The sequence below is a fragment of the Orbicella franksi genome, chromosome 11 (genome assembly GCF_964199315.1).
Source record: "Orbicella franksi chromosome 11, jaOrbFran1.1, whole genome shotgun sequence".
Lineage (NCBI taxonomy): Eukaryota > Metazoa > Cnidaria > Anthozoa > Scleractinia > Merulinidae > Orbicella > Orbicella franksi.
This window is the reverse complement of record NC_138155.1, coordinates 21,297,283-21,315,840: the sequence shown is the minus strand read 5'-3', so window position 1 is coordinate 21,315,840 and position 18,558 is coordinate 21,297,283. Positions and strand designations below refer to the sequence as shown.

The 18,558-nt window shown below is 39.2% G+C and overlaps 1 protein-coding gene across 1 annotated transcript in view; it reads right to left on the bottom strand.

Moving 5' to 3' along the window:
* The window catches only part of LOC145460177 (cadherin EGF LAG seven-pass G-type receptor 1-like), a 37,115-nt gene extending 22,644 nt beyond the window's left edge, over positions 1 to 14,471 (bottom strand). The window contains exons 1-8 of the mRNA XM_081444912.1: positions 11,483 to 14,471; positions 9,415 to 11,037; positions 8,571 to 8,812; positions 4,890 to 5,014; positions 3,355 to 3,641; positions 2,599 to 2,759; positions 1,564 to 1,828; positions 931 to 1,212 (exon numbers count right to left, since the gene is read on the bottom strand). Of these exons, the coding sequence (XP_081301038.1) occupies positions 931 to 1,212; positions 1,564 to 1,828; positions 2,599 to 2,759; positions 3,355 to 3,641; positions 4,890 to 5,014; positions 8,571 to 8,812; positions 9,415 to 11,037; positions 11,483 to 14,219 (5,722 nt within the window). The 5' untranslated portion in view covers positions 14,220 to 14,471. The remainder of the gene's footprint in view (positions 1 to 930; positions 1,213 to 1,563; positions 1,829 to 2,598; positions 2,760 to 3,354; positions 3,642 to 4,889; positions 5,015 to 8,570; positions 8,813 to 9,414; positions 11,038 to 11,482) is intronic.
* Between the last annotated feature and the right edge of the window lie 4,087 nt (positions 14,472 to 18,558).

Genomic DNA, 18,558 nt, shown 5'->3' with positions numbered 1-18,558 from the left:
CTTGGTTTCTGATTGGGGGAGGCGCGGTGGCCTCATGGTTAGTGCGCTCGTCTCCGGATCGAGCGGTCCGAGTTCAAGCCCTGGCCGGGAACATTGCGTTGTGTTGTTGGGCAAGACACTTTACTCTCAGTGTCTCTTTCCACCCTGGTGTATAAATAGGTACCGGCGAACTTAATGCTGGGGTTGACCCTGCGATGAACTAGCATCCCATCCAGGGGGGAGTAGAAATACTCCTAGTCGCTTCATGCTACTGAAACCAGGATATGCTCCGGCCTGATGCGTCACTTGGCTCGTATGCAGACTTCACCTATACTTTAGCTTAGTTTGTGATTGGTTAACCGGTTTTGGTTTCAAAACACTCAATTGAAAACTGATCTTAAAACAATACACTGCGTTGAGTTCTCTGTTGGCAAAATTTCTCAAGAAAAGATACTAACGATTGTAAAATGAAGATTAGTGTAAGTGATTGTAATATTGACAAATATGAAAGCACAAAACTAGAACAGCCTTCGTTATGCATACATACGTAGAGTAAAAACTCCCTGTTTAGAGAATTTCCACCGTATCTACGAGTATGTCCCAGTGGTATGATTTCCACCATAGATCTATTCAGTGGGCCTGTTGGTCTCAACAACTTTTTCGAGCTAAATACGTAACGCCAGCGTTCAATTCCAAATGAAAATACGAAAAAGTAGCAGCTGTCGTTCTTCTCCAAAATACGAAAGAAATAGTTATTTTATGTTGCTGTCGTGCAGAGGACGGCAAAGAAATGTACAACAATGTATAACGCACGTGCACAGACATTGTTTTACTCATTAAACCTTTCGGTGGTGGCTTTCTCGTCGCCGTTGCCGTCGTGGCTGTAATGAGTACCCCCCTCCCCACCCCTTGTTACCAAGTGAATTTAACTGTTATCCAATTGTCTCTCACCCGTGTACTGCTTTGGGCAAACACATTGGAATCCTTTCTGTGTGTCGGTCTTCTCACATCTCCCATGCCGACAGGGCTTCAAGGAACACACATCCACACAGTGCTTGCCGACATATCCCGTGGGACACACGCACCTATAGGAATCAAACTCCTCTTGGCATGTGCTGTAGCTAGGACAGGGGTTGGAAAAGCAGTGACTCGGCATCTGGGTTTCACACCCACGTGCAGTGTTGTGGTTTACACCCGCGTTAATGTTGATTTCCTTACTGCCTATAAAAACACCTGGAGATAAACAAAATGACAAGGATTGAGTGGGTTCTCTTTGAAATCATCGACACCTCTTTTTTGGGGAGGGAGGGAGGGGGGGTTTCGTTTAATAATTAACCAGTGTATCTTTCATAGTGTGTAATGTAGCTGTATTTGTATCGTACAATTTTAGTGTAAAGTAGCTATATAAAACACAATGTATAAGTGTTGCAAGTAGTGTAAAGTAGCTGTGTTGTATTGCAAGTTTTCAAGTTGCTGTATTGCACTGTTAGTTGCGCAAATATCAGTATTGAAAGTAATTTAGCTAGCTGTAATATTGCATAAAAATAAAGTTTATTATTGTTAAAAAAATTCTTGTTCACAAACCTTCTATGCAGCCTCTAAATCCCCCATACACAGTAGACGTGGTAGAATTCTTTCTTGCTCCAATAAAAAACTCGCTGACACTTCCAAGATCTTTCCCGTTCGATGAGGCAACTCCTATTGAGTAGATATAATCCACTGTGATGTTAAGGGAAGAGTCGGTCCACAATATGTTCACATGATGCCATCTGGTGTCATTAACGGCTATGTGAGGAAGTTGCAGAACTAGTAATTCGTTGTAGTTGTACATAAGTTTTCCATTGACCACCTTAAAAACACAGAATTAAATGAAAATGATTACAAAAGACCCAGTAAAAAAGTGCTTACAATGTGATGTATTTTTATTTATAGCAAAAATCAAACATCTTTGTGTTGTGGATCCACGAGGCAATAGCCGAGTGGATCCGCAGAATGTTATGACAAAATTCATTCTCAATGACAGGACAGACGTATGAAAAACTGATGTCAATTTGTTTTTTTACGATAACAAACTGTCAAGTTGTCCGCTCTCACTTGGTGCCGCATCGCATAAATTATAAATCCATGTGTCTGTCCGCCTTTTGACAATGACAATTAGCCAATAAGCGCGCGAGAATTTCTGAAGTTATCGTAAAAACCAGAATAAATGTGAGTAACGTGGCCAATCAGAGAACGGCATTCGTGATAGAACGCAGGTAGCTTTGTAGTCGCTAAGTGTGTACTAAAAGTATACAGATTGGGGAACTGATAACTCTTTCTCAAACCAATGATACATCAATTTTAAACAAAGGAAATCATGACGGTGACGGTGTAATTCTTGGATATCTGATATTAATTAGCATAGATTTCTACGAGTTTATTTCTCCGTTTTCTCCTTAGGGTTAGTTTCTATTGAGAAGATCTATCAAACACGAAAGATCGTGTTTGACCACATTTCCCAACACCTCGAAGTTCGTCAAAAATACTCCGCTACTCGTCGTATTCACAACTCTCTTCTCGGTGTTTGGAAACGTGGTCAAACACGGTCTTTCGTGTTCGATATATTACATGAAAACCTACCTTGAGCACAGATGACGAGGACGAGAATGTTGTTTCAACCAAGGTGCCCGATGGCTTCGCTGTTCTGAATCTCAACGAGAAACTCCATGGAAGTGTAACTGTTGATGTGTAAGGCACGCGTTTATAGCTCTGGCCTAAGAACCGCTCGGTTAATTTCATAACTGTCAAACAAGAAAGATGTAGCAAGTCAATGTGAGTTAGTTCTTAGGGTGGCAATGCAACTTATGAGCATGCCATGACGACTGAATTTTGCATTTGTCCGTAAAATAATTATTACATGCCTTTGACTTAAAACACAGAGGCTTCAAGTTTAAGTCCTCCACTTCAGAATTCAAGTTGGTAAGCACAACTGAGCTGGTTTTTTGCCTTCAATGTACATAACTTTGTATAGCTGTATCATCCAATTGAAAATTGCCCGATCCTTTGATACTAACCAGCATCAAAGAATAAAGGAGCTACGTCACGGGTTTCCGCAACTTGAAAAGTTTAGCCTAAATTTTTCAAGTTCATCGTTTGTAATCTGTGTTAATCTTCTCCATCCTTAGCCATGCTTGTTCCTCTGTGGTTTATTATTATCTCTTTGGCGTTTTTCTATCTTAGACTACTATTTTGTACACAGCCAAAAAAAAAAAACTCAAAATGCCTTGATTAAGCCCCTTTAAATGTATGTTTATTGCTCAGTTAAAGGTGCCACATTTTCACCTCAATAACATGTGACTTGCATGTGTTTATTAACTCAATGCGCCTCTTGATTACCTGTTTCACAACGACTTCCACCATAACCCGGCGGACATGTACACTGCCGTGTTCCAAGAATGTTGGTACATTTGCCTCGTTGGCAAGGTTTATAAGAGCAGGTATCTCCCATGGCTTTGCACTTTGCTGATGTTCCATTCTTGTACAGCGGACGGCTCAGGTCTAGAAACTTGTGATCAATATAGACATTTCTAATACAGCCGATAAAGTGTTGGTACTGGATAGGAAAGTCAACTGGTATTTGCAGTAACCCTCCAAGCAACAGTGGGCCAGTGAGATCCAGTGAGCTTCAAAAAAAATAAATAAATAAGTACACTGTATTAGTATTATGTTAGTTGAACAAAGCACCTATTGAAGTACTTACATGTAGGAAGTCAAAGGACTGCTTGCACTGAGAACTTGCTTTTCACCAGTGTAATGTACATATGTACGAGGCCATAACAAGTAGTACTTTAGAAAGTACTACTTGGAAGACCCTGCCACACCCTGCCCCTAGGTCCAACCCCTTACCGTTTTGTGCACCATTTTGACAGAAAAGGTACCCTTTTCATGTGCCTTTAATTGAAAAAAGGTGCCCTTTCACATACTCTCATACCTGGCCCATGTTATGAATCAATCACACCGAAAAAGGAAATCTTCTTGTCATTTTCATGTAGTGCATAGAAAATTAAATGACACAGCCATAATATGCGTCTGTTCGAAATACTTAAATTTAAGTAACTAAGTGACAGATTTCCCTACCCTTTCATATACCTCAACTTGTGAAATCCCTACCCTTTTATAAACCTAAAGCCTGAAAAAGGTACCCCCTTCAGGCAGAGCCTCCCTATATAGACCATTACAAGGAGTGCCATAACCTCCATCTCTCCCCCCATCCCCCCACCCCCCTCCAGTTTCCATAGCAGATCTTCTTTGGTCTTGCCATGGAAGTTTTGGCTAGACTAGCTCTTGCCAAGATACGAACCATCAGGCCTGACCAAACTTTCCTTATATGCCACCAAAGCATACAAAAATGGTATGATTAGATGTAGATGTAGGCAAGAAACATGTATGTACAAAGATTTGCCATTCCTACATTGATCAGTGTAAAATGCAGACTGCAGACTGCAGACGGCTGTTTGCAGACCAGGGGTAAAATGAAGACTAAGGGTAAAATGCAGACTGCAGTACACACATATGGTGGTATTTTCCTTTACTGAGTTCTAACTGTAACAAGGGTTATTCAGACTAATTGTAATGAAATTCTGCGCTCCGGTCGGCCTGCATAGCGCCCCAGTTTTGCTGAATATCACTCCTGTTAACCTGAATATCACTCAGGTTAGCCTCCAGGAATAATGCTTCAGTTTGCTTGTTAATGGCTACATGTAGCTCTCAGTGATGGAAATGGCACAACGATTCAGTTAAAAAGTGTGCAGTCTACATTTTACCCTTAGTATGCATTTTATTCCTGCTCCACATAGTGCAGTCTGCAGTCTGCGTTTTACACTAGCCAATTCCTGGATTTTTCAAAATGGTTGAAATGGAAATACACACACCTGTATGTCTCTGGTTTATCCTTTCCTTGCAGCTGCTTGGCTGCAGCACAAGGGAATGACGCTGCTTTTGTTCCAAAATTCAGTGCTACTGCCAGTTTGCAGTCATCTACAATGATAATTCCAGTCTAGAGAAAAATAATCCACTCCAGTTAGAAGTGTTTCAGGGAGGTGCTGTGGCCCCAGATCGAGTGGTCTGGGTTCAAGCCCTAGCTGGGGACATTGTGTTCTGTTCTTGGGCAAGACACTTTACCCTCACAGTGTCTCTCTTCTCCACCCAGGTGTATAAACGATTACTGGCTACTTTAAAGCTGGGGGTAGCCCTGCGATGGAGTAGCAAAAAGTACATTGGATGTATATTACCGCATAAATTCTTTTATGATTGTTTCTAACTCTTTAGTAATCTTTTCCTGCCTTTTTTCCCTCTGGATGGCAACATGTTTAAATAACAAACCCTTCAGCCTTGAGCAATATGCTCAGCAAAATCTCTCCTCAGGCTTTAATCTAACCTGTGCTGCATTATTTAGAAGCCTCACATGTACCTATCGTACAATTTAGCTTCCTGAATAGAAAAGTCTATGGAAACATCTAGAAAAGCCATTACATTGATGGAGGATGGGTACATGTGTATTTCTGGAGGGCTTTTTGTACTGAGGATTCTGGAAGTGTGGTGGCCTTGAGGCTAGTTCACTCAATGGCTGATTGAGCAGTCTTGGTTCAAGTCCTGGCCAGGGACATTGTGTTGTGTTCTTGGGTCATACACTTAACTCTTGCAGTGCCTCTCACCACTCAGGTATATACATGTAAATGGGTACCAGTGGATTTAATGTTGAGGGGTTACCCTGTGATGGACTAGCATTCCATCCAGGGGAGTAGAAATACTCAGGTTAGCCGCTTCATGCTACTTCAGGTGCCAACCTTATGGGCCACTTGGCTCACCTTTTGTGACTGAGATTGGGGTCTAGGGTCAACTTTCCAATTTTTTGGGACAAGTGAAAAATGTGCATTCATTAAGTTACAAAAATCAACTTTGGATGGCTGTAAATACACAGGAAACCCAACACACTCTTCATTAATTTGCCATCGGTGACCTACATTGAATAGGCAGACAACATAGGACAAACACTTAAGTATTCTGCACCATGCGACAACCTGTCTTTAAAACCTTAACAGTCTAATCCAAAATATGATGAAAATTACAGCACTCAGCTTTCAAGGAATGAAATATGATTCATTGGATCATGAAATGGACCGATAGCAGCACACTTTATAATGCTTTCTTGGACCTTGCATGCAGTCACGTAGAACAGACATCTTTATGTTGAACTTGGATTAAATTTCATTGCATGAATTCTTGGGCACTCATCTTCAGATAGAGATCTAATGCAATGTTTCATCAATGATTAAACAAACCACCCAAACATCTATGGTAGCAAGATCTGAAATCAACTTTGAGATTGCCTGTTAGCTAATGCTAATATTTTGTTAGACATTAATGAGCTATTTTCGCCACCACATCAACAGAGATCAAATCCTTTAAGTTTATCTTCAACAACATTGGTGTTTTTGTCCTTGTACACTGCCATATAAACCAACTCTAAATTAAGACAAAAATAACAGGGAAAGTTTCAAATGAAAACAAATATGCTGGTTTTAGTGCTGATAACCCCTGAACTAGCAACATGTGAGAGGCAGAAATCAAACACCAAGATAAACATATAACTTCCAACTCAATCTGAAAAATACTTCAAATGCTCAAGCATCAAACAGTTTTAACTTTGAAACCGCTGCTAGCCAAAATTGTACAAAAGGACTGCTATAATTTTCTAACCATAATCAAAGTCTGTTTCTTGATCATGATCTTCTCAAATATAAATAAATTTAAAACTACTGAAGTACATTTACAGAAAAAGCCCACCAGAATGAATGTACCTACTTCAGTCTTGTAAAAACATGTAAAGTGTAACGCAAAACACATTATTTGATAAAATATTTCACAGATTGACAAGCACTTAATGGTACCTAATTATGTCCTACATTCTATTCATGTATAATATTTTCACAAATCTTGAATAAACTGTGCAACAGGACGAAATGAGAGTTAATAACATTTTTGATCAGTTTCAGGCAATATTTTGCTAGATTTAAGAATGCTCTCAGTGGCACATGACACCCAACTGAAGTGAAATTAAATTTTGAAAAAAGGAAAAAAACTGCTGAAATGACATAAATTTGTGTTAAGGGAACTGGAGTCATGTTACATTGTACTAAATGTTTCACTTGTAAGAAATCAAGTCAGGTCGCAAAACAATTTTATTTTTGGTGTATACATGTATCTTATCAGACATAGCAGATCAAAAATGCCCCAGTAAAGCTTGTCAAAACAAACACATGGCTATCTAAGGGATTAATCTTTCTCTAGATTTCTCTCTCTCTCAAGGATTAAATGCTTGCCTGAACACATAGGCCTTAAAAGTGACATACCTTACACATCTGTCACTACTTACATCCAGATTCCATTCCTGTGTTATTCTAAATAAAAGCTCACTGAAATAACATTTTCTGACTAAAATGTAAACACAAATTCTAGATCAAAGAACATTTGGAAGGCATTTCGTTATTTATGTAACAGTTTTCAAACAGGGAGAGATACAGTAGTTTGACCTGCATGGAATTCACAGCTTGTAAAAAATTTAGGTTTAATTAATTATATACCCAAAAATATCCTTTAATTAAACGAATTTATATAATTGCTTTTATTACTTCCTGTCCAGGATGATCAATTTAATTAATTACACTATTTAGCAGTAATGATCTTTGATCTACCAACAGTACAAATGGAAAATGTGAATATTTCAATTGGTCTGGATTTTTTCAAGTTTCAACAAGCAATGATAAAATAAGTGCAAGGTGTATAAATGAATCTGGTCCAATAATTTAAAAGGGTAAGAGAACTTTGCATTTAATTTGATCACAAAAATACTACTGTATTACATTGTATATCAAAATGAACTGCTGCATTGCACACCTCACAGTAATCATTCTGGCAGCTGTTACTTTCAGGAAGAATACTGACAACTTTTGGAGGTTTTGCTTTCTACAAAGAACAGTCAACTTTTGAAAGTACTTTTGGTATGAGCACCAAATTTATAACTATAATTACCATATCGGGCTAGCAAATATTGTTCTTCAAAACCCATGGGTCATGCAAAATTTTCATCTAATTTAACAGGTCCCATAGTCTATTTTTTTATTGGTTATGTGCATCTTGCAGTCTCAAATTCTTTTCACAAAGCTGTCACGGACGGAGTCTCGATTTTTTGCAAGGCAGAGAAAGACTTGAAGTACCAATTTGTTTGTTTGTTCATTTGTTTTTATAAATGACATCTGAGTGGCGAGAGGCACTGTGCAAGTAGTGTCTTACCCAACAACAAAACACAATGTCTTTGGCCAGGACTCAAGCCTGGACCACTCGATCAGGAGTCGAACGCCCTAACTGTGAGGCTACCGCACCTTCCACATTGTGTATACACATTATTCAAATAACTGTATGGAGAAAACTGGGTTTCACGTGGGCTGATCTGTGATGTACATACAGTATGTGCATTTACTCATAAAATGTAGTGCAGCTGTATAGTGTCATATTGTGCATCTTTAATTAAGGGAATAAACCTGGTATCATACCCTGTTTTCAAAGGCCACTTCCACTTTATGCCATTTGCCATCAATGACACCACCATTCACATTGGACGTAATGGTAACAGTCTGTGAGAAAAGTGAAAACCGAAAGCGTACTTGTCCTTGCCACACCTCTACAGCTATAAAGTCATGTTTACCATCATAGCGGCCATTGAACAGAAGCAAACCACTGTGCTCTGTGGTTACAAATTCCAACTTGATGTTTAGGCGCCATCTTTGCTTCAGTGCTACAGGAGAAACCCAAGGAAAAGTGTTGTAAATCTGCAAGTAAGCATCTGCAAATGTGTTGTACCAAGCTAAGGAAAACTCAATTAGCATTATTGTAACATTTCTAGAAAATGTGTGGTTCCAGATAAACATCCACAGCCAGACCAAGAAGGTTTATTGGAAATTAAAAGGGGAGGGAAAGTATGAACCCAAACTGGAATTTCCAGAGGGATGGGAGGGGATTTCACACCAACCCTCCATGGGAGGGCTAAGGATATACTGCATTTTCTGAAACAACACAAAGTGCTGTAAACTTACCTGGAAATGTGCCCTTGTCAACTATCACACAATAGACATCTTCAGCTCATAATCTAATTGTCAAATAAGACATGGTACACGTACATGTTTTCTTTTTCTTAAATAATGTGTGGTTCCAGAAAATATCCATACCCACCCCAAGAAGGGTTATACAAGGGGAAGGGGTTTTCAACAGCCAAACTTCTTTAAAGGAAAGTGAACCAAAACTGTAACTTCCCGAGGGATGGAAGGGGGCGGGGGTCAGACAAAACCCCTTCCAGGAAGGGGCTTAGATATTTTCTGGAACAACACAATGTAGACTTACCTGGAAATGCGATAAAAGATCCCTTTGTGAAACTACGTGTTGTCAGCTCACACAAAGATCCATCAATGGCATCGTCATCATGACACTGACATGAGAAGCCACTCCCTTTAGAATTTCTACAGAGTCCATCATTCCTGCATGGGTTTGACTTCAGATGATTTTCCGAGGGTTCTGCATCAGTGGGGCATTTACTCTTTGACATGTCTATCTCACAGTTCACCCCTGTCCTTCCAGGATTACAAACACATGAGTAACTTGCTTCGACGCTTACACACTTCCCATTGCTCTGACAGGGGTTTGAATAACAAAGGTTTAAAGGTGTGTCACAATCTTTCCCACGGTAGTCTGAGGCACAAAGACACCTGTAGGCAGTTTGCACTCCGACTGTACGGAAAACCACCTTTAAGGAGCTGTAGGTATCAGATCTGTCAGTAAAGTCAGTGTAAGACAAGCAACTTTTTCTAGATTCTAGAAGTGGAAAGTTGCAACTCTCTTTGACACAAAGAGTGTCTTCGAACGGAAGGAGAGTCAGTTTGGCTTTTTTGGCAATCTGCACCATATTTAAGTAGATCAAATCTCTAACATACTGAGGGTCGTAAAAGCCAAAGCGGTTACCGCTGATGTCAACCTTGTAAATAGTGAGCCAGATCTTCAGTTTAGAAATATCATCCTCAAATCGAGTCTGAGCCTTAATAATCTTGGATTCGATGTCAAACAACGTGACCTGCGTCGGATCACAATTCACAACATTTGCGATACCCTCAACAAGTTCCTCATAAGATGAGTCGAAGAATCCTCTAATTGTCACATCGTAGATATCAAGGGTTAAACTGCTGTTCAACATCTGGGGTGTAACAGATGTTACTAATATCCGTCCACTGGCCCTGGCAGAGTATTTTCCATCAGAAACTTGCACAACCATTGTAACTGGTTTCCCGGTATTAAGTACAGTGGGACTTATCACAAGTTCGCCTGTTGTTCTGTTTAGAAATACCCAGTCGCCTTGAGTGACAGACTGGATCTGATACAAAAGACGATCAGATACATCTGGATCGTACGCCGGGATTTTAAAGTTTGGCTGTTTTGGGAAGTTATCATCCTTAACGTTGATCACCATGAAGAAATTCTGGAGTACAGGTTGATTGTCATTAACATCTATTAACGTTACATTTACTCTCGTGTCCACGAAGAATGGCGAGGATGTTGCTCGAACTTTAAGGATGTATTCAGACTTTGTTTCATAGTCTAACTTTGTTCTAGTCTGGATCAAACCATCCCGCTGAATGACGAACATCAATGGATCATTTCCTGAAACAATGCTGTATGTTATTGCACCCCCCTGAACAAGATCTTGGGACACAGCTTTGACTCTCACAACATCAGACCGCTCTTTTGTATCCTCCGTGAGAAACACAATGTACGGATCTTTTTCGAATTTTGGCTTACTGTCACGAACATCTTTTAGCGTGATCTTGACCTTCACAGATGACTTCATTGATGGTCGTCCTTTATCAGAAGCAACCACAGTCAACTCATATTCTGGAATTGTTTCACGATCAAGTGACAACAATGTTCTTATTACTCCTTGAGTGCTGTCAATCTGGAAAGCTCCGTCACCATCACCTAAGGTTAGCATATTAACAAATAACCTTATAAACATACATTTATAGCTAACATGTATGTACTGTCAGTACATTTGCACTGTAGTATTAACCTTCAAACTAAGACTCGAGGCAAATGGACTAACTTGTCACCAGAACTTGTTCAATCAAACATAGCTTCCACATGCCTAAACACTCCCTATAATTCATGTGGACATGCACAAACTATACTCAGACTCTGTGTTTATGTCATGTAAACCAACACCAAATATACCACACATACAAAAACTACACACCACTGCAGTGGGGTACTGACTACTATTAAAAACTAGATCATTAGATAATGCAATTTTAGAGGTTTCATTGGCTTTTCCTTTTACACAATGTATGGACAAGATAGACTTAATAATACATACACTATGTAGATTGTGGGTACATCATACTGAAAGTTAAAATAGTAAACTTACCATCTCTAGCAAAAGAGTAGATGATAGCCTTGTTGGAGCCCTCGTCATCATCAACAGCAGACACTTGCAACACTCTAGTGCCTGGGCGTACATTTTCGAAAATTGATTTCCCATAGTTGGACTGCAAAAATCTTGGTTTGTTGTCATTTACATCTGTCACTGTAATATGCACATTTGCAGTTCCAGATAATTGCGGAGTACCCTGATCTGTTGCAATCACTTCGAACCTGTACTGAGCTGATGTTTCACGATCCAAGGTTTGTGCAACAGTTATCTCGCCTGTTTTAGGATTGATTGTGAAATCTTGTTGTGACTGCCTAATAGCATAAGTGAGTTTAGCGTTCAAGCCTTGATCATTATCAGTTGCCTTGACTACAAGAACCCTGCCTCCCACTGCAGTAGCCTCGCTAATCCTTTGTCGATAAATTCTTTGCTGGAAAATGGGCTTGTGGGTGTTTGAATCTGTCACGTTGATACGCACTAAAGCAGAACTCTCCAATTGGTTATCCCTTGCCTTGACAGTCAAGGAATAGAACTTAGTCTTACCATAATCCAGGCGGCATGAAAGGGTTATAACACCGGTGTTACCAGATATTCTAAAACACCTTGAATTTTGATCAAAGGTATACATGATGTTGCTTTGACCCAGATCAGGATCAGTAGCTGTGACACGCAGAATGGTTGTCCCAAACCTCGCATTTTCCTCTACAGATTCATAATAAACTGGCTTTGAGAATTTCGGTGGGTTATCATTAATGTCACCAACATTTACAGTCACTCTTGCTCGATTGCTTAAAGGAGGTTTTCCTTTATCCTCAGCCTTGACATGAAAAACATAACGATTGACCACCTCACGATCTAATTTCCTGGTGAGGTACAAGTCGCCAGAGTCCTGGTTAATGCCGAACGGCAAGTTAGACTCCACTACACTGTAAACAATCTGCTTATTTGTGCCATCATCGTCGTCAAAGGCCTGGACACGAGTGAAGGTGTGTCCAACATTTTCACGCTCTGAGACCAACTCTTGAAACTCTGAACTGACAAACTGTGGAGCATTGTCATTCACATCCTCAAGATATATCTCCACTGAAGTTTCATTATAATTTGGATATTCACCTTTGTCTTGTGCCGTAACAAATAGCATATGTACAGGAAGGTACTCGTAATTAAGTTCCTTACTCACTTTGATCTGTCCATTGAGGTGATTAATGGAAAAAAGTCCCTGATCATTACCGCTACTGAAGCTGTAAACAACCACAGCATTGCTGCCAAAGTCATTGTCTGATGCGCTTACTGTCAACACAAGTTGACCAGGTTTAGTGTTTTCAGGAATTTTGGCCGTGTACTCTCTCTTTGAAAACTGCGGCACACAGTCGTTTACATCCGTCACTGTTATTCGAACAGTAGCCGTGTCAGTTTTAGGTGGGGAACCACCATCGCTTGCCTGGATTGTAAGAGAGTACTCCTGGACACTCTCACGGTCCAGTGCTCTGTCTACAGTTATAGACCCAGTGCTCTGGCCTATACGAAAGACACTGTTTACACCTCCATTGTTAGTGATGCTGTATTGGATCTCTGCATTTGAGCCGGTGTCCAGATCACGAGCACGGACATCAAGAACGGTATCACCGACGAAAATATCCTCTGGTATAGACTTACTGTAGGAGGAGGCTTCAAACTTGGGTGCATTATCATTAACATCGTCAACAATAATCGTCAGATCTGCCTCGGCGTATAACGACTTGTGCTGTTCGTACTCGGCTTTCACACGAAAATAATGCATCGGCATTTTTTCGCGATCCAGTGAAGCAGTAGTTTTAATTAACCCGCTGTCAGCGTCGATCTGGAAAAAGGACTGGCTGAGCAGATTTTGCGACGCCTCCATATTGTATCTAATTTTCCCAGCATTGCCATTGTTCGTATCTTCCGCTCGAATGGAACTTACACTCGTTCCTACATTAGCATCTTCTCGTATGTGAGCCGTTAAATAAGAACTGGAGAATCGTGGAACCGTTTGTTGTATTCTCCGGCGAAATCGCCGTACGTTCTTGTCGAAACGATTAGCGTGATTATCAATAAACAACTTAACTCGGGCAACAAGAGGTTGTTTATTTCTTCGTCCATGTTTCGCGTTTTCCGGAAATACTAAATCCACCACTAGCACTCGGTCTTGAAGTTCACGAAGAGATCTTCGAAGAACTAGATAATCCGATTTGGCGCCAATTCTAAAATACTTTCTCCAAGGCGTTTTTCTAAGTTTAAGCGATGTTGGATTCATGAGTGGTTCTCCCGTGTGAAGAATGATGTCTCTGAGTCGCAGGACACGGGTTCCGATCGGAGCTGTCCGCGGCAGATTTCGTCGTGATTTTCTAAAGCAATTTTCGCCAAATACAGACACAGTCAGTGGTCTTAAAACCCTTTCGGAAGAATTATAAATAGAAGACGACTCTACATAAACTGTGAACGGATTAAGCTGTAGAAACCCGCAGTTTGGTCTATGAATCATACGCACTAAGCCATTTGTTGAATCAATAGAGAGAACTTGAAGAGTTGTTTGAATGTCAATGGTTGAAGCTTCGATAGCATAATTCGTCCAGCCAGTTCGACTTAAATTAGCTAAAACACTTTCTGGCTCCGTCGATGAATAAATATTAATAACTCTGCAGTCCACTTGCTTGAAAAACCACAGGCATAAATGTACAATAAAAGCCAGCCAAACACAGTTGAAGCGAGCCATTTGGCGGTGAATCTGTTGTCACAGTCACAGAATCAACGCTTGTCATAAGACAAGTCGAAAATCGCACGTTTCCCCAATCACAGCGATAAGTGAACAAGACTCTGCACTTAGCGGCTCCATAAACTCGACACTAGATTGGATTCAGTCCTCATCTTTGAAAACACCACCAAATATCTTTGATCTTTCGGTTAGTTTGGTTCGAGTGTCGGCAAGGGGTCTAATTTTCTTTGAGTGACAAGTTTGATTAATTTCAGCATCTAATTGGCTTAAGTTAACCACGTGACCTCTTTATCTAGCCGCGGTAAGTCAAATAAACTATTCGCTTTTTGCTCAAAACATTCTTGTCTCTTTTATTTACAAACAAAAGAACCGCTTGACACTGTAAGAGATATAACTACCACTACTACACTTTTATTTTGGCAGGATCTGCAGTTTGAAGTAAGTGGAGATTGCCTTGATAATAAAAATTTTCGAGACCTTTCGGCGAGGAGGTTAAGAACAGCAGAAGACTTTCATGCGGAATTCCACAAATTTTGGGAGTAGACAAAATCGGAAGAGCAAGACAACTGCTTACATCAAATGTAAACTTTGAACAGTGCATCCAAAAATTCCAGCCCTCCTACGTTTAAAATTCAAAATATATTTCAGATTTATTCGTCCGCGATTGACTTGTATCTCATATCTCGGTCCTTTTTCAACTCAAAATAACAAATACATAACGCGATAGGATCGGATCGCAGGGCAGTTTGCGGCTTGTTGAAAGATGGCTAATTAGCGAAGCGACGAAAACGTGCTCGAAAAACGAAATTATTCGTGGCTTTTCAACTCAGTCTGGCTTGATACCACACAAGATTGAAGTTCTGTTTTTTCTTTGTATAGTGGAAAAATAGTCACAAGGTTTTACGCGAAAGTCGGGCATAGGAAAATTGTCATGACAATGAATTAAACGGAACGGATGTAGCGATGACTGAAAATACCTGAGTGGGAGTGAATTGAATCATCGAGCGACTGTAATTTATCAGAATTTTGTGGAAACAAGAGCTTAAAACATTTTAATTTACATGCGATGTAAAGTTATGTTCAGGGGACTCCTGCCCTGTAAATATCCGCCCTTAAAAAGCAGGCAAAAACTTCTGCGCTGCCGGGTAAAATATTGAAATTATTTGTTAACTGGTGAAAAAAGGCAACAAAGATAGTATTTTACTTTGTTAGACTCTAACTGGATCGTGAATATATCAAAGAAAATTAATTCAAGATACTTGACAGAATGAAAATGTAATTAATCACTTAATAAACATTTGTGAGCTAAATTGAAGAAAACGGATACTTTGCCCATTAAACCGGAAATACATTCTGCGATATCAGGAGTAAATTTGCATTTTATCATCATTTGGTTATTTATGCGAAGTTTAATAAAATGAAGCCACCACACCTTTGTGTATTTTCCGATAGGAATCTTTTATAAACCGTCTTCCGACTGAACTTGGCGGACAAAAATATGAAGGCTGATTTAACTGAAACAATAGCAGATGTACTTTCCCTCGGCAGTGAAAGACGAAATGTTTTACTAACCGCCGATGCTTCTTCTCCCGGCCTAGTTATGCCTTGAATTTCGTTCACTGATCCGTTCGCTCGCCCATCTATTTCTGTACCCAAGTGATGTCGAAAACATGATAGGGTTATATATCGTATCCTTTATAAACTGATGTTTGCACTGTTCTTCCGAAAAAGAGTTTACCTCAAGGAAAGATTCTCTCACGTATTTTTAAACAATAAATTGAATACGAGAATCGGAAAAGGTTAAACCTCATAAAGCGGGAATAGATTACGACATAATTTCATAAAGCCACAACGGACAATGTGAGTTTTCTGTTTTTGAATTGTTTCAATAGTTTGCGTTACCTAATAAAATTCCACGAGTGTTTTGTAAGCAGGAATTTCAAAAACTGCTCCGAACGTGAAAGAGTCGAAAATTAAATACTGAGATTGAACAATCGTTCAGTCATTTCCGTGGCTTTACATCATCCTGTGAAATGCAGCTTTATCCCTTGTTTTCAATGTTTAGTAAATTGAATTAAACGGATGTTTTGACGATGAAACAGGAAAGATTCATGTTGTGGTTCGTACAAAAAAGCCATGTATAAATTTCCATTCATTTTTTAATGTAAATGATATATTCAATCAACCCTCTTTTCTCTTCTAGTTCTATTCAACAGTATGGCCACTCCTTTGTGTGTTTTTCTTCTTTGTTCTCCGCAAAGCCTTCTTAGTTCTGGTCCATACGTCGCGCTAAGCAATGGGCGTGTCGAACTCAGTTGCGAGGAATGGAAAGTCAGGAACGCGACTGCAGCTCGCTTTTGAGCGCAACTGTTGGTCGATAGTTGATTCAATGCTGAACAATGCTTATACTCGTGTCGAACTCAATTGTTCTGAACTCAGTTCAATCAAGTTAGGGACGACCATTATTTTTTTGCGGGGGTGAGTAATTTCAAAAAAAAAGAAATTACCATTGTTATTAAGTTTCATCGTTAAAAAATGGTAATTTTTTTTTTATTATTTCTGTAAAACATATTTAAAGTCTAAGTCCATTAGAGATGCCGAAAAGGTATTATTATAAGAATTTTAAACTAATAAAGCTTAGTGCTATAGCAGGACAAGACACGAAAAAAGTCTTGACAAGTGATGATGTAACTTTTACTTTCGTGGCTAAAATTACAGTTAACATTTTTTACGGCTTCCTAACGGCTAAATTTTTGGCTTGTTTTACGGCCGGCTAACAGTTAGGGTGGGAGTTAACCTAAACTTCTGTAAAAAAAAAAAATCGAAGTTTTGCTTTCATCGGAATTTGAATCATAAGGTATTGAAGTTTTATTTTGAGAATTTCTGTTACTATACTGCAAGTTCAAAGCTCGTTTTCATTTCTGAAAACGAGTTATTTTTGCCTTTGAAAAAAATATTTTGAGAAGGTTTTGTCCAATTAATTGAGATGAAACTTTCAGGATTTGTTGTTCTGAGTAAGTCTTGTGTTTTAAGCTTAGAACTTTCCCATCCAGTGCATTTTGTCGAAGTTATGCAGTGAAACGTATGCTGGATTTTCTGTGTCAGATTTAACTGGTCACCATTTTATGTCTTTTTAACTTTTCACAAATCTCTCTGCTTGAAACAGCAAGCTATTAATTTTCTTTTGAAATTTGTACAAATCATTCCTTTTGATCAGTTCTTGTAGGAGTTATTTTTCCTCAAGCCAGCATTCCCCAGCAGGTGGCAAATTTAATTAGCCGGTGTCAGTTAACAATACAGTTCTAGGGTACAAAGATATTTTTTCATAATCTTTGGTCTTTAAGCTTTCTAAAAATGTATACTTTGCCATGGTTTGGAATTAAATCTTACGACGAGAAAAGTTTGAAAAAATGGTGCGTTTTTAGGTTAACCCCCGCCTTAACCCTATTGAGATACACTGATATCCTAAATAATGGGATAAATTTACACATCTAAAATCTTAATTAAGTTAGGTCGAACTTTAATTAGTGAAACATTTAATTTAGTTGTCAAACGTCTTGTGATATTTTCTGTACGTGACGTGGTCTGAGTTGCATGGGAGATGCACAAAGTTATGCAATTTACGATTTACTTGTAGTAAAGCCCAACATCAATGGCCACTAGTGTCTTTTATTCTGCACTGTTTCCAAACCGGCTGACTTGTCAGAGTTGACTGGGTTCATTTGATTGCAAAAGTTAGAGTGCAAATGAACAGTAAAACTTGTCAGGTTTTTTGGTGCTTTTAACGTACTAAACGGAACCTTTGTATGTTGTTTATATACTTTCTTTCCCTTTATCGAAGGATCGAATAAATAGTATAATCTGATAACACCGCGGGTGCCAATGTCTGTTCTCTAGTGTCCTGCTGTAATAATGTAAAAAAAGAAAATGATTTATGCTTCATCTCGAATTAATTAAATTCTTTATTTGTAGACAAAACAACGCATTCCCAAACGGAAAAAACAATTTATGACTTACTATTTTACCTCCCTCTATAGGACAGAACACAATATTCAAATATTTTAAAAATATCCTAACCCCAGATGCACCGAGATTTGTAGTTCATTTTGAAATTCCTTCCCTGTTTCAATAGTTATCGGCTATTTTGCACCAGTAGAGCGCCTTAGTTGACAAGATAGCCGAGAACGGGCCTGGAAAAAGGCAAAATTTGTACATGTTGCAGTATTGTAGTGGCAACAAAAAAAGATGAGTAAATACGTATTAATAACTATGATTTGCCGCAAGAATGTCGCGGACACGCCCATTGTAGACTACCTAAGATCCTGATTTAGGTATCCTA